Source organism: Dama dama, chromosome 18, assembly GCF_033118175.1.
Source record: "Dama dama isolate Ldn47 chromosome 18, ASM3311817v1, whole genome shotgun sequence".
NCBI classification, from domain to species: Eukaryota; Metazoa; Chordata; class Mammalia; order Artiodactyla; family Cervidae; genus Dama; species Dama dama.
The window spans coordinates 59,228,828-59,254,396 of NC_083698.1; the positions used below are offsets into that span (position 1 = coordinate 59,228,828).

At 35.7% G+C, this 25,569-nt stretch overlaps 1 protein-coding gene across 2 annotated transcripts in view; it reads left to right on the forward strand.

Moving 5' to 3' along the window:
- Positions 1 to 25,569, forward strand: part of DPY19L1 (dpy-19 like C-mannosyltransferase 1) — a 94,122-nt gene that overhangs the window by 60,715 nt on the left and 7,838 nt on the right. For both annotated transcript variants that reach the window (XM_061165381.1, XM_061165380.1), the window contains exons 12-21: positions 2,038 to 2,097; positions 2,639 to 2,719; positions 8,044 to 8,145; positions 12,200 to 12,271; positions 13,635 to 13,684; positions 17,955 to 17,979; positions 19,337 to 19,456; positions 20,140 to 20,314; positions 21,059 to 21,158; positions 22,537 to 22,662. In XM_061165381.1, the coding sequence (XP_061021364.1) occupies positions 2,038 to 2,097; positions 2,639 to 2,719; positions 8,044 to 8,145; positions 12,200 to 12,271; positions 13,635 to 13,684; positions 17,955 to 17,979; positions 19,337 to 19,456; positions 20,140 to 20,314; positions 21,059 to 21,158; positions 22,537 to 22,662 (911 nt within the window). The remainder of the gene's footprint in view (positions 1 to 2,037; positions 2,098 to 2,638; positions 2,720 to 8,043; positions 8,146 to 12,199; positions 12,272 to 13,634; positions 13,685 to 17,954; positions 17,980 to 19,336; positions 19,457 to 20,139; positions 20,315 to 21,058; positions 21,159 to 22,536; positions 22,663 to 25,569) is intronic.

Here is a 25,569-nt window from a genome sequence, read left to right on the forward strand (position 1 = left end):
CTGTTTCAAGTGTCTTACTAAATGCGTATAATGTGATAATGTATTTAAGTTCTCGCTTCCAAAGAAGCACAACAAAAATTAATGCCTGAAAACACAGTGCTTTGCTTTGTACTCTCAATCTGTCCTTTCTCTCTCATCTTTTATGTCACCCGACTTTTGGCCCAGGGTTTATTTTAGAATGGTTTCTATGCTCTCCTCTTTTTCTTGTTTCCTCCCCTCCTTTCAGTGTTTATCCTTTTCTTTCCCGGCTTTGTCACCCCCTTTCCTCCTTTTGGCATCTCACAGCAGTCTCTCCTTCTTATTCCACTGTGATCAGAGAGAGGCTTGAGGACTTGTTTTTTTTTAGTTTTTTCCCTTCATGTCCATTTGTATGACTTATTCAGATAATTTAAATCAGGTAATGATTCAGTTATATTTTTCTAGATCACTAAGAGCAGATGTAGATTATGGAGAGACAGTCTTACAGAATTAGGGTAACAGGTCATCTAACACCTTCTGCCACTTTCGATAGAATGACTTTCTAAATAAAATATGTCTCTCTAAATTTAAAGACTTGCAGAGGTGGTTACTCCTGTTTTTTTTTCCCAATGGGTTTCTGTATTACAATGTTTTGCACACCTAAGAGGAAAGAAATTATTCCTTATATTTAACATATACATGCTTTAGTTTTAGACTGGTTTCTTGGAGATGAAAGCATATTGCACTGTCTTAACTGAAATATATTCTACTTCTTGAATAGTCATTTAAGTAAGTCAGATCATTTTGTCTTTCTTGATTTCTAGAACCCATTAACAAATTTGGAATCTGCTATTTCTTTGTCCAATTTTACAAGTAAATTTTTTTTAAAAATTCTGTTTCCCAAATACCTCTTCCCAGTCTGGACCACCATCCTTTTCAGGTTGTGTGACTTGAGTATACTCCAGCATAGAAATTAGCAATTAGCATGTGGTTGATGCTCTGTTTTCAATAATGTCTAAAAAAACCCCTCATTAACTGAATTGCTGTGCTTTGATATTAGTGATAGTTCTTACAATCATAAATTCTGTTTGTAATTAGGAAATGTGACAATGGACTCAGTTCTGTATTTACATGTGTGTACGGGGAAGTCCTGGTATTACTCAGGGTAAAGTACATGACTGTCGGTGCTTGTGTACAGGAAAGCCATTGAATGGAAGATTGCCTATCAATAAAATCTAATCTTAAGTACATTTTGCAGGAAATTCTCTTCAGTTCTATTGAGCACCTACAGTGTGTTAGGCTTCCTACTAGGTGCTTGATGCTGAGGTATGTCTCAGGTATAGATTAAGCATTATGCATATTTCATGTATCAATATTTTGATGTATAAAAATAAATGATGGCAACAGGTACAGAATGTAGCATATTTTTATATATTTAACTATATAAATGCACATTTGTCTATTTTTGTTTCTAGTTATCACTTTGAAACCTTAATTGTAACACATTTTGTATTTTCAGATATTCAGAAACTTCTGAAAAGATTTAATTTGGGTTCATGTATTTATGTTTTGATCTCTAACCATATTTTTGCCAAGTTGGAAGTAGATTTAGATCTTTATAGATACTGTGCTTTGGAAGTTTGTTATATATCTGGAAAGAAATCAGATTTGGTTGAGAACTATTTAGTTGGTTCATTAAAAACTCATTTATACTTTATTCAAGGAGTTAGTAATATTTTAACTTAAGGAAAATCTTATAAGACACCTATCTAAAATTCTGAAATTTTTATATATTTCTTGATTCTTAGGTAAATTAGAACCAGTCATAGAAGTCAGTTACAGAAATTTATGTATGGAGATTTTTCTTTCAACTTTACAAAGTGACTAATTGACCTGAAATATTCTGGACAAAACAGGGCTCCTTGAAATCAAATGAGCTTGTATTGATTCTATGTGAAACAATGAAAATTGTGCTGAATTTCAGATTCTTGAGGGTCGTGTTATTTATAAGTATTTTTTTGGTACCTGAATTTGTGTCTGTAATTATTAACTTCATGCTATGTTATTTTCTCCATGCAGGGTTTACTGGCAATGAAACCATATTTCCTGAAAATAAATGTATCTGAACTTACTTTATGGGTAAGAATCAATCTATTTGAATGCATACATTCTTCCTTCTCTAAAATATATCATTGGTTTTATGTTTTACTTTCAAGGAATTGATCTATATAATGCAGGCGGTCTAACAGTTTTATAACATATTAGGGCTCAATTTTAATGTACCAAATTACTCTTTTTGTGAAGCAAGATTAATATTGGATAGGTAGTTAAAGAATTTCAGTTTTTGTGTTTTATTACCTATGCTTTTTCTGAGGAGCAGTACATGTGTAAGAAACTTTTAGTGGAAGGGAAATTTAACTGCAATTGCTGTGTAAATCTCCTATAAAATATTAACTTTGATGAGAAGATTGTATATATTTTTCTTTCTGGTGACAGCCCTTGATTTTGAAGTAACATTCTTTATTTTAAGGTGCATGTGTTTCAGCATTTTCTCTTGGCTATAGAGATAATTACTTCACATGTGATTAAAGCATTTATTTTTTTCTTCCTAGGCTATGTCTATGCAATGGCTGTATGATGCATTGGTTTAGTTTTGTTTTGCTATATTTTTCTTTTGTAGGTTATCCAAGGATGTTTTTGGTTATTTGGAACTGTCATACTAAAGTATTTGACATCTAAAATCTTTGGTATTGCAGATGATGTAAGTTTATTTTTGCTTTAACTTGAAAGACTTGAAATAAACAGGCTTAGAATAAATTACTAGAGTTGCCAAGTACCACTGTTTAAGCTAAATTCAAGGTGGGGTCTATTCACCTGTTATTTTGTCTATCTACTCTAATAGAAAGTAAATGTGACTAAGTATATAGTCTATTCTTCAAAATTAATTTTTGACACAGTCTCTTATTGGTCTTTCTATATCACAAAGGTTTTAAAATTTTAAAGAAAGCTCCAGAGACTTAAGCTCAAATTTTAAGACCTGTGCAGTTATTTTCCTCTGGTTTCTTTATAATCCCCTTTTGCAACAGACAAAGACACCACCTTCAGAGCCTCTTAAATAATAAATTATATTATAGATTCATTCCTTTTTTATTCTTCCAGTTTTCTGGTCAGTGCTTATGAAAGGTTTATTTATAAGCTTTTATAGATGATTTAATCCAAGTTAGTCTTGTGAGAGACATTTTTATTATTATTGGTTTTACTTTCTTTGGTATTTGGATAGGAGAGATAATAAAATGAGAAGAATTTTGTTTTATAATTGGAAAAGATTCACCCTATCTGTAATTTTGCTTTGTCTATTTTATTTTGATATTTTGGTGAACACATTAATTAAATTAAAATAGGACACTAACCAATGTGGAAAGAGTAAACCACATTTTTTTTTTCTGTAATTTATTTTAATTGACTGTCTTTCTTCCTCCTTTAATAGAGTTAAGTAGTGGTTTTGAAACTGAGTTCTGTGACGTTCTGGGACTTCACAGGCTCTTTGGTGAGGTCCATCTACTTCCCAGTCTCCTTTTTGATTCTTTTCATCCAGGATAGTCTAGCTTTAATCTCTTACATAGAGGACATCTATACAGGTTTTCATATGAACAACAGAATTGTTTGCTTAAAAAAGATTGAGAACCTCTGGACTATTATAGGGGTAGTCTACAACCTGTGGAAAGATATTTTTAAAGTTTAAAAGCATAACCTAAAATGCATTTATTCGGTCATTCAGTGTACCTGCTCTGGGCCTGACAGTAGAATGCATCCTAGAGATACAAAACTGAGTAAGACACAGTCTAGTGGGATATAGGGACAATTTCTAGCAACTATAAAACAGTGTAATAGAAGCTGTGATAAAAAGAGTGGAACTTCCATGGCAGTCCAGACTCCGAGCTTTCATTGCAGTCGGCATGGGTTCAGTCCCTGATTGGAGAACTAAAGATCCTGCATGCTGTGTGGCATGGCCAAAAATAAATAAGTAAAAATTTAACAACTGCAAAATGTATTTTTAAAACTTCATTAAAAAAAAAAACAAACAGGTACAGAGTGCTGCACAAATACAGAGGAGGAGTCAAGGAAGGCTCCTAAAAGTCAGCTGTGAAGATGAATGCTAAAAGGTGATTGAGTCAACCGGAATACAGAGAATGAGCAGGAAGAAATGGGAAATAGCTCAAGTCCTAGGTTTATGGAATCTGACTACTCACTGGGGGAAGACAGTCCAGTTAAATTGTTAATTCAGGTTAAAGTGACTGTTGTCATTTCTGCCACAGCCTGGTATTGAACCAGGGTAAAAAAAAAAAAAATATTATAAAAAGTTATGTCTAAATCAGAAATAATTTAGTTGCAGTGTTGGTATTTCTGGAAATATGTAACATTGATCAGGAACATCAGCTTATAAATTCTTAATTTTGACATTGGTCAGAGGAAGGAGAATGGCAAGGCCATATAGCTATTGAGAAGCATTGGTTTTTTTCTGTTAAGATAATAAGGCACATACTTCCCTGTCCTTTAGGAATCCTAGGAGGCATTTATTGGCCTATCGTGGATTTCTCATCCTTGGTAAAAACTGATGTTGTCCATCAGGGAAGTTTAGCACTTGGTGCCCCAAGATTTTTCCTGGGGACTGGTAACACAGGCACCCTCTGCCTCACACATATCAAAATTCCAAACTCCCAGAAGCCATGTAGGTGTTCAGTATAAGCCACTAGTATTGTTTAGGGTGGTGGGGTCCTTGCAGAATCTAAGTTCCCTGGTGTCAGCCAGGGGTCAACCTTGCAAGCTGGTTTTTCAAAGGATACCCTTCAGACCTGTTCTGTTAACTCTCATCTGAACATTAGGTTTGTCTCTTCTTTTCCCTTCTGCCGTGCCCGCCCACCTTCGTGGATCTTCCATGAATGTTCATAACACCTCCCAGACGGTCATAGATTTGTAGAGAGCTTGGGCTCTCTTAGATCCCTCAGCATCTGTGGACAGTTTTCCAGTCACCAGGGATGGGAGAACTTATCTACCCCTCATGGGTTGTCTCTTTTGCAGAGTCTCTAATTTAATTTCTAGCTAGTCTGTAAATCTGCTGTTCACCAAACTGATCCTGTAACCCTTTGCTGCTTTTACTGACAGTGCACAGATTTTTTTGCTTTCTGCCCCCAAAACAAGTCAGCTCCTTCAGTAGCAGATGTTCTGCTTCCGTGGTCAGCCCCATCCAGTTATGATCATTGGGCTGACCGAGCTCAGGGAAGCAGTGGTGATATAATGCTGCGTGTTAGTGGCCAAAGTGGGAATCCCTGGTAGCTTAGTGGTAAAGAATCTGCTTGCATGGCAGGAGACTTGGGTTTGATTCCTGGGTCAGGAAGATCCTCTGGAGAAGGAAATGACAACCCACTCCAGTATTCTTGCCTGGAAAATCCCATGGACAGAGGAGCCTGGTGGGTTACAGTCCATGGGCTCACAAGAGTTGGACACAGCTTAGCCACTACACCAATTGCCAAAGCAACAGTGCCACAAACTCCCACTATTTCCACACAGAGGTCATCATTTTTTTTTCTTTTTTTAAAATAAATGAATTTTCTACATTTGTTTTCCTTTTGATCATTTTCTTGAACCTAATATGATTTTTGACAGTTTTGTCCAATTTCATAGTTATTACTGGAGGGAGGGTATTTACTAATGTTGTTCTTTGCTATATCTGCAAGTCCCCACATTCATTGATTTTTGAGTGTTGATCCATCATTGTGTTTCTCAGATAACGTCACTTGTTTACAATGTATTAGTTTTTCTAAATATTGCTGGATTTGGTTGGCTAATATTTTTAAGGACTTTTGTTGATTTTTAAGAATATTAATCTGTAGTTTTATTTTCTTGTAATGCTTTTGCCTGGTTTTAATTTCAAGGTACTGCTGTGCTTGCTAAAGTCATTGGAAATTGTTCAATCTCTTGTTTTCAGTGAGAATTTATATAGAATTGATATTATGTCTTCCTTAAATGTTTGTTAGAATTTGACCATGAAGCCCTCAGGATCTGAAGTTTTGTTCATGGGAAGATTTTCTACTACAAATCCACTTTCTTTAGGAAGTTACTGGTAGTTTATAGCTTTAGTAGAAACTCACCCATTTCATATATGTCATCAAATGGGTCATGTTTTTAAAAAATTATTGTAGGATTCACTTAGTGAAAAAATTCTTATTGAAATTTTTTACATATATGTGAAATTGTCTTTTATGTTCTTTACTTTTCCTTCTTTGGATTTAGAATCAATATTATAATAAAGAGGTGCTTTTATTTCTTGCTATGTTTTCTACTTTCTGTTTATTACATTAATATTTCCAAAGTACCACTTTTTTAAAACTCCTGTTTGATTTTATTGTATTTTTCTTTGTAACTGAAATCTGTCATCCTCATTTCCTTTATTCTTATTTCTTTGGGATTGCTCTGAACCTTTTTCTGATGCTTGAGGGAAAGTGCTTGGCTTTTTTGTATTCACTTCTCTTATATTATGATAAACACATTTTAAATCTATAAATTTCCTTATAAGAAGTACCTTTTTTGCATCTTCCAAGTGAACTATTTTGTGATTTTCTTTTTTAACCCAAAGATAAGTTTTATGTTATTCAGTTTCTGGCTGAGAGGACTTTTAAAATCTTTCTTAGTTATTGTTTTCCAGTTTTGCTGCATTGGTGATGAGAAAAAAATAATTTGCATTGTAGAAATTCACATATCCAACAAATATTGTCAACTTATTTTTTCTTTCTAGAGACTTTTTCAATTGTGCTTTTATACACTTTGAATTTATACCATTCACTGAAAAGATGTTTATGATATGTATAATCTTGCTTTGTTGTTTGTTTTATCAGTATATAATGTCATTTGTTGTCTTTTTCATATGTTTTTGTTTGAATTTAGTTTTGTGAGACATTACATTTGCTAATGCAGGTTTCTGTGGTTCACTGTATCTGATTTATCTTGTTCTTTTTTTCTGCTTTTAGCCTTTCTGCAAACTTTTAAGCATATCTTTTGTAGACAACATGATACTGAATTTTTTCCCTTAACTCTAATTGAGCATCTCTCTTTAATTAGTGAACTTAAGGTCTTTACATTTATGTCAATTATCATTATTTTGGGATTTCTTTCTTTCATTTTATTGAGATTTTCCAACCATTTTGCTTTCCTTTTAGATTCTTTTCCTTTTCCTTGGATTGGTGGTTTGCATATGCATTTTTTAGGCCAAGGTGTTCTCCCTATTGGTTTCTTAAATTTATCAGCATACATTTCTTCCCCACAAGACACAGCATTTGAGTCTTCAGGATATCCCATCGCCATTGAGTTCCTCTTCACTCCCTGACCGCCCCCCGCCCCACTTCATTTATGTATCGTTTAGCGTTTTAGTCATGATTTGCTCTGGATATAATTTATCCCCTTTCCTACGATTCTTGCTCTTTTAGACAATAATGAATTGAAACTTTGGCAAATGTTTTCTCATTTGTTAAATGAAAATAATTCCAGCTTCCTCATGTGGCTCTTTGTGGGAAGTAAGTGAGGTGATATAAGTGTGAACTTGGTGACATGTGAGGAATACACAGATGCTGACTGTCTGTCAAAAGGTGTGTTTTATTCCAAGGTCTGCCTGGCGTCTACTTCTTTCAAAAAAATCTCTTCAGTCTGCCTTTCAGAAATTCTGAATTATGTTTGTTTTTCTTTACTCTAAAACATGATGTCCCCTTGTGATTGATGGATGCCTGTGTGTGTTACCAAGCCCACTGGATACCTTGTAGTGTATTTCACAAGGTTTAACACCTTGAGCAGGGAAAACCCAAGGGTAAAAAGCCTGTGGAATGTTGTTGATGGTGCATGGAAGGCAGGGTGTTGTTGGAGCTATCACTTGTCAGCCAAAAAAACAGAGACTGTGAAGTCGGAGGGTCCAAAAACAGCCGGGTGTTAGAACAGCAAGTTCTGTAATGCAATGGAAACTGTTTTTAGGTACTGTTAAGATTGAAATGAGTTAATGTACGGCATAATCTAATGGTGTCTCCCTTTATTCCTTACTAGGCTCATATTGGCAACTTATTAACATCAAAATTCTTCAGTTACAAGGATTTTGACACTTTATTGTATACATGTGCAGCAGAGTTTGACTTTATGGAGAAGGAGGTAAGATGGGATTTATCCTTTTCTTTCCTTAGGTTTTGGTTCATTCAATTTTCATAAAGGGTGCTCCTGTTATTCAGATTCTTACTTCTGTGCTTCTATCTCAGTTTGAAGGAAAAGGAAAACCTTGCAGCTTACACCAAGATGTTCCTATTTACATTAGTAGAGCCTCATGAAATACATGATCTCTTCTCATTTTGATAATTTAGGAACATGCGTTCAGCCTAGCAATAGTTTTTAGGATGACTAAACACAGAAGCATTTCATGTTGCTTCCTTTCAAGGATAGCATTGATTTGGTGAAACTCTCAAGCTTTTCAGTTTCCACTTGCTTTGTGATTGTTTGAATCATCTTATTGATTTGAAATATCATTGAATACAGGTTTTTCATTCCAACAACATTTGTCTTTCTAAAACTGTGCTTGTGTGTTTAGAAGGAAATCTGAGAGTAGTTTAGTGGATTGTGAGACAGAAGTCTGCAATATTCTTTATGTTGTTGAGCAAGTGACTCTCATTCTTTGAACTGTAGCTTACTAGTTTCTGGTAGTATGCTACAAACAGATATTGTGAGGATGAAAGGAGATACTTAGGAAATACCTTTGATATTTTAAGATGTTTCACATTAAATACTATTTTGTAATACTTTATGAGCTAGTTTGGTTCAAAGACGTTTGTATATTTGTGCCTTTTGTGTGTGTGTGTGTGTGTGTGTGTGTGTGTGTGTGTGTGTGTGTGTATGTGCCCTGTGATTGTGATTGTGGGCCACACCCACCTGTGTGTGTGTGTGTGTGTGTGTGTGTGTGTGTGTGTGTAGCTGGCCAGCAGCCCTCTGCTGACACAGTCATTTTCCCTGACCCCCATGGGGCCAGCTGAATTGCGGACCAGTTGGACGAGAGTGTGCCACATGGCAGATGACTCTCTACTCCAGTGACTTATCAGTCTTCATTTCCTGTGTTCTGGCAAGTGGTTTTGACACATAATGGCTGATAAAAAGTGTACAAGTGATAATGTTAAGCCTGCTGAAAGAAAATAGGGAAACGTATCTTACAGAACATTAAAATGCATGCCTATAGCAGATCAAGACTCCTACAAGGAGATGGTAAAGAAAGTATAGGCATCAACAGAGAAATTAGGGCTCAGTGTGAACCCCTTAACATTATTGAAAATAAACACACCACTACATAGCCTTGAGAGTGTGAATCATCAGTTATGTAACAGAAGAAATAGTTCACTAAGGCCTAGCGTGGCTTCAGCCAATTTGAAGAAAGTGGCACAGCTGTGTCCAGCCTGCCATTCCTCATCTCCATAGGTGTCTTCACAGGGACTGTGCTGTAAGGCAGAGCACAGTGCAGGTTCAGAGAGAGGCTATCTGTCGCATGGTGGGAAGAGGGAACAATTTAACACAGCATCATACTGGTGTGGAAAGACACTTAAGATGTATAATAGGGTAAGCAACATGCTGTGATCTTATTGAGCTATAATTAGCACACATAAAGTGTCAGCAAAATTTAACACTGGTTTTCTTTTTTTTGGTGAAGAGGTAGTTAGTGATTAACTTTATTTTGTAATTTGTGTCTTCTAAATTTTCTATAGTAGTCATATTTTAATTGAATTGTACTGTTGAAAGATAATAAAAACCAGTGAGGAAGATCTTTGCATTTTAGATATGAAAATGGAAAGCAACAGTATTTAAAGTACACAGATATCAAAGCAGGAACATTATGGCCAAAAATAGACAATGCTGGGTAGACCCCATGTGTATGTACTTAACTATGTTTTTGTGTATGTACTTGGTATGAAATGAAGAGAGCAGAGAGCACCACAGCTAAACGATAAAAGATGCATTGTTTCATGAATATTATTTGAAAAATTGAATTGGGGTGGGAAATCAGGTTAAAGCTTTGTATCATATGCCAAACTTCATTTCAGTTGATGTGTTAAATATAAATGAAGCTTGAAAAATTTGAGAAATATTTCTTAACTTCATATTTTAATGAGCGTCATATTAGTACAAAATGCATATGAGAATGATTAATAGATTTGTCTGCATATAACTTAAAACTGTTATATGTACAGTTTTATACACTAAATGTTAATAAAAATTAAAATCAAATAACTAACTGGGATGATTCTTACAATAAATCCATGAAGCTAGAGATTAATTAGTTGAGGAGATTGTTCAAATCAATAAAAAATTATCAAGGACCCTCACTCTTTCTCAGCACCAAAAGTACAGCCCCACGCTGTTCCCCTACCCACCTATGCAGAAATGGGCGAAGGACGTGAACATATACAGTCCATCAGGGAGGAAATACTGATAACTGATTAAAATGTGAAATTCATCATCTCCTTTATTTTTTCTCCATTTTCTAGTGTTCACAATGAGCGTATGTAACTTTTATTCTTAGAATAAAATCAATAATTATGAGCAATATTAAAATAAAATAATTTATAATTCCAGTAGAACAAGCATGTGCACACGTCTCTCACTGTGGTTTTTCCCTTTGCGTTTGTTCTTTTTTTTAAATTGAGGTGTTATTGCTTTACAACGTTGTGTTGGCTTCTGCTGTGCAGCAAAGGAGTCAGCTCTATGTATATGTACATCCCCTCCCTCCAGGACCTCCCCCGACAACCCCACCCCTCGAGATCACCACAGAGCGCTGAGCTGAGCTCTCCACTGTTACAGCAGGCGCCCCACTAACCTGTTTTATGCATAGTAGTGTATATATGTCAGTCCTAATCTCCCAACTCACCCCACGCCACCCACTGTGTCCACAGGTCTGTTCTGTACGTCTCCATCTCTATTTTAGCCCTACAGATGGGTTCATGGGTACCATTTTTCTAGATTGCACATATATGAATTAATACATGATATTTGTTTTTCTCTTTCTGACTTACTTCACGCTAATAAACTTTTGGAATATAATGTTAAAATTGTTTGAGCTCTATTAAACTTTGTTAAGTATTTTTAACACAGTCTTTAAAAATACTTCCTTTTGAAAGAAAACGTCAATCTTACTATTTTTCTTATATTTATTGTTAGTTATTATTAGCAAATGTCTAATTTTTGAAATAATAAAATAGTTTGTTATATAATTTTTGCATGTTAAAACAATTTAAAAATTACAAAATAGAAATATATATACTTTAAAATAGTAATATGCAAATGTTTATAAAGGTAAATAGTAAAATAAAAATGTAAAAATCCTGTTTTTATTGGGATTTCTAGCTCATAAAGACTGCACTTTGTATAAATTATCAAATTGCTTGTCTAATACAGAATAGAAAGTGAAAAAATTGGACTAAGGAGAGGGAAATAAGAAAATGCTACTTACCTTATGCTTTGTAGAATTAAAATGTACCAGTATTTTTAATATGGTTAAATCTAGCCTTCTGTTTATAAACATATTGAGGAAAGCATGCATAATTTCATGTAATGATAAAAGATTACTTTTGTGAGGGAATGTGTTCATAATGAGCAAATTGATTGCAATTTAGAAATTTCAGGCCGAGAATTGTTTGAGACTGTGTATCTCAAATTATTGAGAGGTGTATAGGATTGCAATGTGCAGGGCTTTTTTTAGCATAAAAAAATTTTTTTTGTTTGTAATTTTTTACCTGTTACTGAAGAAAATGTAAAAATGTTTTACTCCTTTTATAAACATTGATCATTATTGTGTGTGTGTGTTTGTATCTGGACATCATACTTGTGATTTTTATTCCAGATAAAATGCACAGTAAAGCTCATGCCATTCTGCTGACCCTCGTTGAATATTGGGCTCTCTAGTTAGAATAGTACTGTACAAAAGTGAATAGTAATCTTTCTAGTTGCATTTTACACTTACAAGTGTTTGGGAACTGTATCTGTTAGTGTTTTCAACTCAGCATTTTGGGGAAATTCATTTATATGGAAATGTATCTTCATTTTTATGGGAATCAGTGGGTAGATTGGTGAATGCACAAGTTTCTTAACATGTTTTAAAATTCATTTGGTTCATGATTTGCAGTTTCATTTGAAACAACATTTTTCTCTAATGAAACACTTCTTTGAATTTCAGACTCCCTTGAGGTATACGAAGACATTATTGCTTCCAGTTGTTCTTGTTGTGTTTGTTGTAATCATTAGAAAGGTAAGTCTATCCTTTACCTTATGAGTATTTTCTCATAATAAAACATTTTCGTATTTCTTCATAGTAGTTACATATACTAGGCGACATGTTAACCTAACACAATACTTATATAGACTTATTGAAACACATTCTGTGTTTTCTTACTAATAGCCTTTGATGAATATTTATAAATCTTAAAAAATGTTGTGCTAGTTACCAACATAAAGTAAACCTAAGAAAAGGACACTTATATTTTGATAGTCATGTATTTTGAAAGATAAGATCAGAGAGATCATATTGACCCACATACAATTGTTTCTGTTTATGTAAATTATTACTCACTTTTAACTTTTATGTAATATTTTGTTAAAATATTTAACATATGCCTTTCTAAGTCATTTGTGCAGTATTCATTAACTTCTGGATAGAGTTTATTATTAATCAAAAGGAAAAATAAAATATTAACAATGTATTACTAAACTCAGTGAAATAGTTAAGACTCCCAACTTGGCTTTTATAATGAAATCTTAAGTCCAGATATAAATCAGGCCAAGGAAGTTCCAATTTTTATCAAAGAGCGGTGTAATATTCTTTTTTCTTCTTAAGAGTTAGTGAACTTTATAACTACAGATGTTTTAAGTAATTGACTTTGGATTAGTCTGTAATTGAAAAATAAATGACACACCCTAAAGGTTTTCCAATTCAGAGCTATTATTTCTGTGTTAGTACAATGTCATGTATTTGTGGAATAGTCTGTATTGTAATTATTATTCACATCATATATTTATAATCTCTCTAACTATTTCACATACCTTATTTCAATTGGTTCTTCAATAACATTCTAGGGTACAGATATTATTATTTCCATTTTGGCAAATGCAAAATTGGAAGGTCGGAGAGGTTGTTACTGGCCTCACATCATCTCCATTAAAAAGCAAGGGAAGAGTGAGAATCAGATGGCCCCTTTACCCTCCTCTTTGGGCATCATAGTTATTATTCCTATATAGTGTATAATTAAGTAGAGGCACTACCAAGACCCTGAACGTGGTGGAATTCACTAAAGGTGAATTAGAAGCTGAAAGGTCAGGTTTCAAGACCCTTGTTAGTTGTTGTCCACCTTCAGGAAGATTATTTAAACCTTCTGAGCCTGTTGTTCATTTATAACATGATAATAAAACCTATCTGAACAGGGTTGGTTAGAGATATGATTAAGTACTATGCAAATGTAAGATTTTGTTGTCATAATTACTTATTTCTGAGTTACTTCTTATCTCCATACTTCTGTATTTTAAAGTAAGTAAAAGTTTGAAAGTCTAGAAAATATGTTACTTGAAAAATTTTTTCCAATACAGCTGTTATAAAGTGTTTAAAAATTTATTTGCAGGTCATTAGTGACATGTGGGTTGTCTTAACTAAACAACAGACACATATAAGGTAAATATGGCATTAATGACTTTGTTACTTCCTCCAGCTTATTAAGTAGGTATTTATAATGTATTAATTTTATAGTTAAGTGTTGTGCATACAACATTTGATAACTGATGTTTCAGTTGTTGGCATCCCCCTTCTCTGCTTTTATTCTTATTCCCTCCGTGAGCAGAGCCAAGCACATCACTTGCTTGTCTCTTGAGTCCCATCCGTATGCTCTGACAGTAGCCCTACACTTACTTCTACTTGAAGGACACAGCTTTGTGCTTCAGGTTGGCAGGTAAAGCAAATTACTCTGCTGATGGTTTTAGGACCAATGGACAGCCTTTTGACAGAAAAAGAGGGGAATGTAAAAGTGGACTTATACCTCACTTTTTACATAAAATAAATTCCAGATGGATCAAAGATTTAAATATAGAGAAAAATTAAATTCCCAAATAAACCAAGAGTTTATTATAATGTTAGGTAGGGTTAGAGGCCTTGTTAAGAATGGCATAAAACCGATAAGCTAGAAGGAAAGGTTGATATGGTTGACCAGATAAATTCTTTGGTAAAATACTGTAAGCACTGTTCAAAGCAAGTACAACTTGAGGGAAATATTTGCAGATCATAACAAGGTAATAATGACCATCACACATAAAGAACTTCTATAAATTCACAAGAAAAATGCTAAAAACCCATTTGAAAAATGAGTGAAAGGTACACACAGGCAGTTGAGAAAACACGTTCCCATTTTCCCTTTCCCACTACCCTCATATCCCACTCATCTCTTTCGTGCTCTTTGATGATGAAAATCGGTTTCCTGCCCTTGCAGTGGTTGTGCCCTAAGCCTGTAATTGTGCCCCTGCTTCCCACAGCCTGTCTTGGCATGACTCAGTTCTCTAATCCTTGCTTAAATGTCACCTCCTATCAGAAGCCTTTTCTGCCTATCATCTCTGAGTAGATCCCGTGTCTCCTGGCTTGTTATTCTCCACCATCACACCCTTTTTCTTTCTCTCAGCATTTATCACCCTGTGTTTACAAACTGCTGTGTTGTTGCCTATATCTCCTGAAAGGGGGGATGGCCATTTCTGTTCAATTCAGCAGTTTATATGCAGTGCCTGGCATATGAGGAAAGAATAGTAGTTGAGTGGTAAAGACTTGTGCATGAGTAAATAGATACATGAAAAAGTGCTCAGTCCCATGATAACGTGGAAACCTTTTTACTTGTCAGGTTTGTAAAAATTAATCCAGTGCTTGCAAGGGTGGGAGGGCAGTTTGGCAATAAAGCAAAACATATGGTGGGCCTGTCCTGTAACCCAGTAGTTTCACCAGTGCAAATGTGTCCCCTAAAAACTTTCATAAAAATGCAGAGGTGATGGTATAGAGATGCCCACTGTGGTAGTATGTATAATGTGAAAATGAAAACAACCAAAGTATTCAGTAGTACAGGATTGGTTTAATTATGACCCAGTCAGAAAGTAGAATTCTTTACAGAGATATTTCATCATATGTCCTTGAATTAAAAATTATAAAACATATAAAGGATGATTATACTTTTACTTTAAATTTGAAGATTTTATATGTTTATTTGTACATAGGAGGGATGTGGAAAGATAAAACTTGTAATTATTAGTAGGGGATGGGATTAGAGGATGGAGTAAAGGAAGTTTTAATTCTAGTTTCATTCTTTTGTGGGATTTTTTCAGGGGCAGTAGAGATTGTTGAACTTGTGTGTCTATATATTTTCTTTTATAACACACAGAGCCTTATATATTGTTCTTTAACCTACACCCAGTGATAAATTACTGCATGCACTCTTGAGACAATCCTTGTTCTCATTTAGAAGCAATTTATTGTAACTGTACCCTTGCTTCTACCTGACACCTTTGAGGGCTGGGGAAAAGGAAAAAGCTTCTAGTACATAAAGCCAAAATTTATCTTCGATTGAGATGAAAAATTTTTAAGAGCTCAGAAAAGGGCTAAAGGTTACAACTATAATATGCATCTGGAAGAGAAAGGTGGAACATTTCACAGAAACAAGAGAGTCTTTTCAATAATAACTCAACTATAGAAATAATTATAGAAAAACACTGAGCCTCATGGGGTTTTCAGTCTAGGTAGGATCAGAGCTTTTTGGAAAGGAGAAAGGCACATTGACATTTCGTTTTGCATTAAGTACCAAAGTCATATGCCAATATAAGAAGGAAAGGGGTAGGATACACATTTTAATTCTCAAGATGTGAGTACCACTGTCTCCTTTATTCAGGGACCTTGGGGTTCAAGGAGGATAAAGACAGCATGATGAAGTAGAAAATGTATTGATTCTGAAACCAGTCAATATACAGACCTGGCTTTGCTGCTTACTAGCTCTGTGACTTGCTTTCCTTAGCTGTCAGTTGGGATAATAAATAGTTGTAAGATCAGAGTTAATGTAATGTTAATTGTCATATTAACATTCTAGGTACTTAATAAATGGTAATGGATAATTTGTACTTGGAACGAAAGAAGAATAAAGGAGGACCTATTCACTTCCTTCGTTTGCCTAATATATTTACTCTTTGCTAGTACATCAGTAATTTTGAAACCAAATCGTCCAATCAGATTTTATGCTACCCAGATTACCTAGATTGGGGGTTAATTGAATCATTTGTTCATTCATTCAAAAAAAAAAAGATTGAACTGTATTTGCTAGGCATTGTTCTAGGTCTTGAAATATTTCAGTGTTTAGGATAGAGAACGCATGTGTTATCAAGTTGTATATTTGTATCTCTGATCCAGACTTATCCCTTGAACTTAAGATTTATACATAGACTCACTGTTTGTCATCTCTATTTGGGTGTCTGGTAAGAATCTCAAATTCTGTGAATGCAGTACTGAGTCTCTGAATGTGCTTCCCTGTCAGCACACTTCTGCTGGATCTTCTTCATCTCATTTTCCTCCTGGCTCCCTCTTCTCTAATCATGCCGTCTTTACTGTCAGCCTGGAGGGAGCCTGCTACCATGAGGCTTTGTCTTGTCTGTTCTCTCTGCCTGAAGTGCTCTTCCATTGGGGATCCTCAGGCTCAAATTCTCGGGTCCTCAAGGCTTTGCTCAGAGTTCACTCAGTTGGTGACCACACGGATTAATATATACCACCCTGGACACCCAGTACTCCCTGCATCTTTTCCCTGGTTTCCTTTTTTTCTGCACAGTATTTATTGCCATGGAATGTTTGCTTATTTGCTTTCTATTTGTCTCCTTCAGCTTATATGTAAACTCTGGGGCACAGTTTTTTTTTCCCCTCATCTTATTTACTGCTGTGTCTTCAGTGTTCAGTGAAATTGAGTGGATGGATGGATTTGTCCCCTGTCCTCCTGAAGGGTTCTTTTCAGTAGGGAGAGTCAGAGGATAATCAAGTAAACCTATAAGTGAACATTTTATTTTCTATGAGAAGATAAAACAGGGAAATAGAGTGTGAGTGATCAAGGTGGGAGGCACTGAATATGGAAGTCAAAGGAGCTGTCTGATGTTTTAAGGCATAAAATGAGTCTAGGGTAACGGAGCACAGTTGGTCAAGAGGGAACACGGTAGAAGGTGAATTTCAGGGGTGAAAGATGGAGACCATCTAAAGAAGAATATGTGTAATTACCAAAAACAAAAAAAAAACCCACAGCCAACTAGAAAGTCTTAAGAATGGCATATCTGGATTCCCATTTTTGAAATTTGCTCTCAGTGCTTTGATGAGACTCAACACAGGGTTGGGGTGCTGGGAAGGGGACTGGAGTGAGATGTGGGGAGGATGGGCCTATAAAGATGTATCCTTTCTTAGGAAACTAAAACCACCAAACAAAACTAAAGGTGGCATTTTGTGGCTATTTTTTGTTTCAGAACTGCTGCTGTACAAAAGTCTTGTGTGTGGCTTCCTATATTGTGTCTGTGGCAGTTATAGTTTACATGGGAGCCAAGGGGCTGCTGGGGACAGGAAGCAGGGCTATGGGACTGTGAGGGCTTCAGAGTTTCTTTCCACTCCCTGCTTTGTCGGGATATTACCTGTGAGGTATGTGATACATGGCAGCCAGCGAGTCCTGTTGGCCTAAAAATACCCATGTAGTCAGATATGTGGGATGTGCGAAATAAACTGTTTTAAAAGACTGTAGCACTAGTTTGGTTTATAACTTTTAGTTGTTTTGGTTTACACGTATGTGTCCTGAGGGAATATTATAGAAGTTGTAAAACTCATATTTGTCAGGTAAAAATGCACATGATTGAAGTGCTTCAATGGTGATTCAATGGTAGTATTTCTTTTTCTATTTCAGAAAACACCAGTTTGATCATGGAGAGGTAAAGACTTAATATTACCAAAATGTGCCTTGTTTTAATGTTTTTATATGCTTGGACTTTTCTTTCTAGTTCATTTTCTGACTTTATTGGTAAGTCACTAATCATCTTCAAAATAGGCCTGTATGTGTTTTTATGAGAATACTTCCAACATGACCATTCATTTGTTAAAATAGATAGCTAGGAAACTCACTTGGTCTGTTCTGATCATCGTCAGGGTAATAGCAGTTCACTGCTCGGGTCCATTTAGGCACTTTTGCAGAGTATCTTTCATGTGATTGGAGATCATTTTCCTCTCTGTTCACCTTGCCCAGAGGCCTCAGAGATGTGACTGGTTGCTCTTCCCATTTCTTGGTGATTCAGCCTGTTTCTTTTTAAGTGAGGTATAATTGACATATAATGCTAGTTTCAGATGTACAACATAATGATTTGAATTTGCATACCTTGTGGATTGATCACCACAGTAAGTCTAGTTAAAATTGTTACCATACATAGGTACTCAAAATTTTTTTCTTGTGATGAAGACTTTTAGGAACCTCTTTTGTTGAGGTCCTTTAATGGACCGAAACCTGGTGGTCCAGAGTCCACGATGAGAAAGTGAAAGAAGGAAAGAGGCTAATATTCCCTGAGTTATGCAGCCGGCCTTTGCATTCCAGGGTATCAGCCAGAAATAGAGAGAAAGAAAGACATGGGGACCCAAGCTCTGGTGGAACAAGGGTGCTTTATTGAATTCTGTAAGAGTATATATACTGTAATACAAGGTAACTTCAGATAAAGATCTAGAGACCAGACTTTACAAGTTACCAAGGAAGCAAGGAGCAATAGAGGCCATAAGGCCAAAAGGCGATCCATATCAAAAGAGGGTCGTAAATAATCCCTTTCACCAAATGGAAAAGCTAATGAAGGAAATCCTATGCAAGCATCCCATCTCTTTGATCTCTGTCCTGGGAGAGGCTTGCCTGTTCCTCTCACTGGACATGGACTGATAAGGAACTGAGGGCTCAAGAGAGATAGGAAACGGCACACAGGAATCCTACTGTTAGACATTCCCTGACACTCTTTCTTAGCAATGGCATGGTGACTATAGGTGCTAACACTGTATTTCATATTTCCACCTGGTTCAGAAGTGTGGGTTTTGTTAACCCCAGGCTTGATTCTGAGTGGAATTATAGGTCCACTTGCCTTAAGGATTTTATTATTTTAGCCCTCTAATAAAATGGAGAAGTTTGAAAGTGAATTTTAAGACTTGTTTATTTCAGAAATCAAAATATTGTTTCTAAGAAAAAGTACATTTGTCTAGTATATTCACCAATTTAACAATATATTCTTAAATATTAGGAGTATGTTCTCTGTCTTTCAGCTGGTTTATCATGCATTGCAACTGTTAGCATATACAGTCCTTGGTGTTTTAATTATGAGACTAAAACTCTTCTTGACACCCCACATGTGCGTTATGGCTTCCTTGATCTGCTCAAGACAGGTGAGATGATTGTTATGTCGGTATTATAGCTGCTGTGATAATTTTACCCCAGCCTTTGTTATTAAGTGGCTCTAAAATAGTATTGAATTGCCCATAGTTCTTTAAATTGTTATAATTGAAGTTCTTCATGGTTTTGTTATAATCTTTCCAAAGGTTAAGGGTCAAAGCAGATCCTTTATCCATTTAACTTCTAAAATGGTCCTAGGCATACAATAAACACTGATTCAGTGCAGGCTAAATTCATGAATGGTAACTATGTAGATATTGACAGAAAGCAGTGATTATACAGGGGCCCACACTCAGAAGGACTCTGCACCTAGATTGATGGATTGCTATTCGCTGCTTTGAACTTCTTAAAAATTGTCAGACAAGGAAACCATGTTTTTATTTTGCACTGAGTTTGGCACATTATTTAGGTAGGCCTGACCTTACTGGAACCTGGAAGTAGAGAGAGCAAATTGAGAGAAGAATTTCTTAAATCATGTCCCACCTATATAAAGCTAATGGTAGAATTCTTTTGACCCCTCAGGTTATTGTTTCTGGAACTTTCCCTTCGAATTATTAGTCCTGTATCTGGGATGCTAGCAGAGACTGTATTCTTCTCTGGAAAGAACTTTTGCTTATTTCAGGCTGCAGCCTGCTTTGTACTAACCATTGTCAGTGTGTCCTTAATTTGATTTCAGCTATTTGGATGGCTCTTTTGCAAAGTGCATCCTGGTGCTGTTGTTTTTGCTGTGTTAGCAGCAATGTCAATACAAGGTTCTGCAAATTTACAAACCCAGTGGAATATTGTAGGGGAATTCAGCAATTTGCCACAAGAAGAACTTATAGAATGGATTAAATACAGTACTAAACCAGGTAAAAAAGTCTTATTATTTAGTTGTGGTTTTCCCTATGGTTTTATATACAACTACACAATCCTCAACTCATGTTACTTCCAATGGTTTTAATCTTTCTAGGAAACCCTGTTTCTCGATTATCCAGAAAGAGAGAGATGTTAATCTTGCTTATGAAATTTGCAAAAGAAATGTTGTAAATATTTTCTTAATAATTTATTTCTCTGTTTTCCATAAATTCTAATTTTTTCAAAATATATCCAAAGTTTTGCATGGCACAGTTTAAAATGATTTATGGTATGCTTATTTTCCTGATTAATTTTTAATCTCAGTCCTTCACATTCCTTCTTGAAATGAACTCAAGAAATGTGATACTTGATTCATGTATCCAAAGGGAACTTTTTGTTGTGATCTGAATATCAAGTGACTGAATATTAAATCATCTTCTAGAATTCCTTGGTGCTGTAAAACTTCTCTAGTCAATGTGTTACTTCTTCTTATAATCAGGAAAAGACACTAAAAACAGCCAACCAAGAGAAACAAAAACCTTCAGTGATGAGGCTTTGTCTTGAAAATATTTCATCCAGACTTGGTTGCTGACCACCCTTTTATCAGCTACCCAATTCATTCTGGTTCTGTTACTGAATCTTTACGTCACGATTCAGACCTCAGCTTTTTAACCTGGGAAGTAACTGAGCTGACCAGAGGGAGACTCCTTGTCACGTTCCCCAGGTGTCTTCCTAAGACCTTGGTTCCTGCTTTGCAGATGCAGTGTTTGCGGGTGCCATGCCCACAATGGCAAGTGTTAAACTCTCCGCACTTCGGCCCATTGTGAATCATCCACATTATGAAGATGCAGGTTTAAGGTTGGTACACAGTTATCACATTGTTGAAAACAAGTTTTTCATACAAATGCAAAATGAGTGAGGGAACCAGCAGCATAACAAAAAGTATTTCAAAAAGGATATGGTGAACTGGAGTATATAGAGGTTGGGGACATAGGATACTGAGATAACGTGGTTAAGTTCAGTACAAACTGTTAAGGCCCCATAGGACAATAAAGCTACAGTCTTTGGGGTTCTCTTCTCTCCTTGGAAGCAAAAAGAAGTCACACAGTGTCTGTGTTATACAGGGCTCCAAAAAACCCAGGTCCTTATTAGTTATCATCACTTTTAAGTTCCTCCAGAAAATTCATTAGCTTATAGTTTTTATTAAGGTTTTCTCATAGGATATTTTTCTTGAATTCTGAGGAGTCAGTTAAAATGGAATCTAATTCAAGGATAGGTTTTATTTTTTATTATCTAATTTTCACCAATATAGCCCTACTGGAATGATCATGTTTTTTGTTTCTACTATTTTTTCATAAGTTAGAATGTTGTGTTTTCTTTGAAAATGTTTGGTGCTCAGTCATGTCCAACTCTTTGCGACCCCATGGACTGTAGCCCACGAGGCTCCTCTATCCATGGAATTCTCTAGGCAAGAATATTGAAGTGGGTTGCCATTTCCTTCTCCAGGGAATCTTCCCAACCCAGGGATCAAACCTGCATCTCCCAACATTGCAGGCAGATTCTTTACTGTCTGAGCCACCAGGGAAGCCCGTGTTCTTTCTGCAAAGGAAAAAGATTAAATTTTCATATAATTTCTAGGTTGGTCCGCTAGTCATTTCCTAAGTGATTGGTGAATCTTATTAATATGTGTTATTTTATGTAACAGTGGGGCATACCTTTTATAAATAAAAAGCTTTTTCATTAAAAAATAAATTTTAGCAAACTAGTTTCTAGGGCAATTGTGTTGAATAAATTTAGTTTTTTGTTTTAATTTTGAATAAAATGGAGAGCCATTTAATATTAATTGTTGGTTATCAAAGTTCAGACTGTCATACCTTTAAAGTTAACAACAAACCTTTAAAGTAGTCCTGTAGTTGTCTTTGTGTAGCTCATACTCTTATCTGTGATAGAGTGATGGAAAATTTAAAACAAGCAATCAAACAAACCAAAAGACTAAGTTTGGAGATGAAAGGATTCATTAAATTGACCTTTTTCTCTCAGGACTCTTGTGCTACTTGTGCCTGTTTTGGTTGGCCTCCCCAAAGCCCCTGAGCCAGGACCTCTTGTGAGGAATATTCTCTTGACCTGATTTTTCTATAGAGTCTTTCTTCTAGTTCCATTCAGTACTTCTGTCCAAATAGGTTGATTGCATTCTTTTGATCTTGAAAATCTTCTGCCCAATTATTTCTCTTTAAAGAGCCAGAACGAAAATAGTATATTCAATGTATAGTCGAAAAGCAGCTGAAGAAGTGAAGCGAGAATTGATAAAGTTACAAGTGAATTACTACATTCTGGAAGAATCGTGGTGTATAAGAAGATCCAAGTGAGTACTCAGCAACAGTACTTTATATTCATAAGACATTAAAGTTAATTCAGTCTCATGGCAAGTGCTTGTTATATGTGTGAAACATATATAATATTTAGCGAAGTATAAGCCGAAAAACCTTTCTGATAATTATTTGGAGTTTTTTTTTCTTTTCATATCATTATCTATTTAATTTATAATGATTTGCATGTGCACATTACCTTTGCATGTGTACTTATTGATAATTTCCCAAATTGTTCGTACTTGCCTTTGATGTTTTTTTGAAAAACTCTAATTTAAAGTTGGATGTATTTTCTTTCAAAAGACTTGTAGAGTTAAAATCAAGTAGTGGAGAGTCTCACTGTAATGATGTCCAGCAGCTTTGTCCATGCCGCATCTCTGCAACTTATATCCTGGGATAGAGGGGCCCCTCTCCCAGCTTCACCTGAGAGCAGGGATCCCCCAACGTCTGGGTCTAATGCCTGATGATCTGAGTTGGAGCTTTGTAATAATAGAAGTAAAGTGCACAATAAGTGTAATGCACTTGAATCATCCTGAAACCCTCCTCTGCCCTGCTTCTGTGGAGTAATTATCTTCCATGAAACTGGTCCCTGGTGCCAAAAAGGTTGGGGAACTTCTGACTTAGAGTGGAACTTCTGTCTTACTGTTTGTATCTTATTTGAGTGGCAAAATGATTAACATTACAGCAACCCCTATTCTCCTGGGTTTATATTTTAAATTTTTTCTATTTTCACAGAGAAGTTCACTAAGCAGATTAGAGCAATAAGAGTTGGTAAGATTTTAAAAGCAAATGTGAATTCTAAAGTAGACTATTTAGAAATGTTGCACTTGGGTGACTTGATAGCAAATGATAGCTTGCTATTAAAATACTGAAGCATCATCCCATAAGGAATATAGAAAGTAGTTTTTATCAGAAATCAAGGATATTTTATGGAACACTATTATTTTTTTTTAAATTTTCATTACTCTTTAAGTAAACAGAAATCTTCAGGAGATTGCTGTATCTGTGGCTTAATCAATCTCATTCACCGTGTATTTCAGTGATACACGAAGGTGTTAAGATAAAATGATTAAATATTGACTCAGGAGTAAAAATAGTTCTGAGGCAGTATCTATCAAGTGTTGCCCACAAGGAAACTCAAATAATTGTTTATTGTTGAATGATTTTCCAGTGAATATATCCCAAGTGACTGGAATTTAATCAAGATCTACAGAAAATGTTACTGAGTCATAATTGAGAAAATGCTCCATCTCTTTATGAACATAGGATATGTATTAAACTTATATACATACCCTTTAACTTTGTTGTATAAGTTTAGGACAAAAAGTTGTAAGCGTCTCTCATAACAATTGGATGAAGACATTGTAATAAATGACATTTACCATCAGAAGGACTCAGTTTCTTGGCAGAGATTTCTGCCAGCATTGGGATCTTTACTGTCTCAGGGTTTACTTTCTGACTCTCAAGTTCAGTGATGCCAACCTGAAACACCTGCAAGTTACTAGAACATAAAAATTGTTTTGTGAGCTGTCTTCCCCAAGCAAGTGATGAACCTTGATTCAAGAGTCTTCATTTTTCCCTAGATCCATGCATATTTGAATATGTGAAAATTGCAGAGGCTGGCGTTCTTTATTCTAAGATGTTGATGGACCTCCATGGATTTGCATAATTGTAGTAGTCTCATGTTCTGATGGGCAGAGCACTGGTTTTTGTACACAAGAAAGGATCAAAAGACAAATTTAGGAAGTATGGCAATTAATCTCGCACACTGCACAAAGTCATCAGTGAATTAACTGACTTCTGATCATCTTCATTTGGAGCTCACCTCCAGGCACAAGGCTGAGAGTTGGGTGGGGTGGAGGTTTGTGCTGGGCTTCCCCAGTTGCACTGATTGCCCTTGTTTTGTTGGGGGCAGCAGGAGTGGAGGGAGAGGAAAAAGAAGTGGCTTCCTCTCATCTGGTTTCCCCCTCAGTAACGAGACTCTCCATCTTCTACAGGATTATAAGTATCAGGAAATCTTAGGAAGGTGCACTCTGCTCAAAGCTTGAAACAAAACACAGCTGTGCTCTCTGTTCTGACAGAGAAGCAAATGGAGGGCTCAGGAGAGGAAAGGGGAGAAGCACTAATGCTCAGTACTCTGACTGTCACAGTAGAAGAACTGAGTTTCTGGCCAGAGCTGTCAACCAGAATTGGAACCTTCCTTCCTGCCTTGGCCCTCACTCTCCAATTCTGTCACGCCAGCCTAAGGCAGTTGTATGTGATTGGAAGAGAAAAATATGCCCAAACAGGGGGAGCAAATAGGGAAATAGTATAGGAGAAGAAAAGGAAGAGGGACTAATATCCACCTGGAGCTTAAACTAATATCTGCCATGGTGGGCACTATATGTATGTACTCTCATTTACAAAGTGGCTTGATTGTGTGCTTGATTATTCTTGAAATACTTGATACCCTGTGTTCAAATACAAGTAAGAAAATATACTCAAATACAAGTTATAGATTCAGTTTTTAATTAGCTCCTTTTTTATTGTCCGTTCTCTGCTCTTTCTCATTAATTCCCATAATAGAGTTGACATAAAGTTAAAATACATTAATTCAGAAGAAAATTATTGAGATTTCACTAATACTGTTTTAAAGACATAGCTGACTGGCCTCAGGAAACTTTAGAAAACCCAGACAAGGACTGAAGGATGTTGTACTTAGAGCTCACAAAGGCGGCTCTTTGCCCTCTTCTTTTCCTGAAAGCAGTTGAACTCAATAGCTGGTGCTTCATGTGTGTTTCACTCTCTACTATCATTGGCCTGCAGTATAATAACAGTTTGGCCTTGATATGTGTGAGAAAATTAAAAGATAGAAAACCCAAGCCCAGTCATATTTTCATAGGTTAATAGAATCTTATATCAGC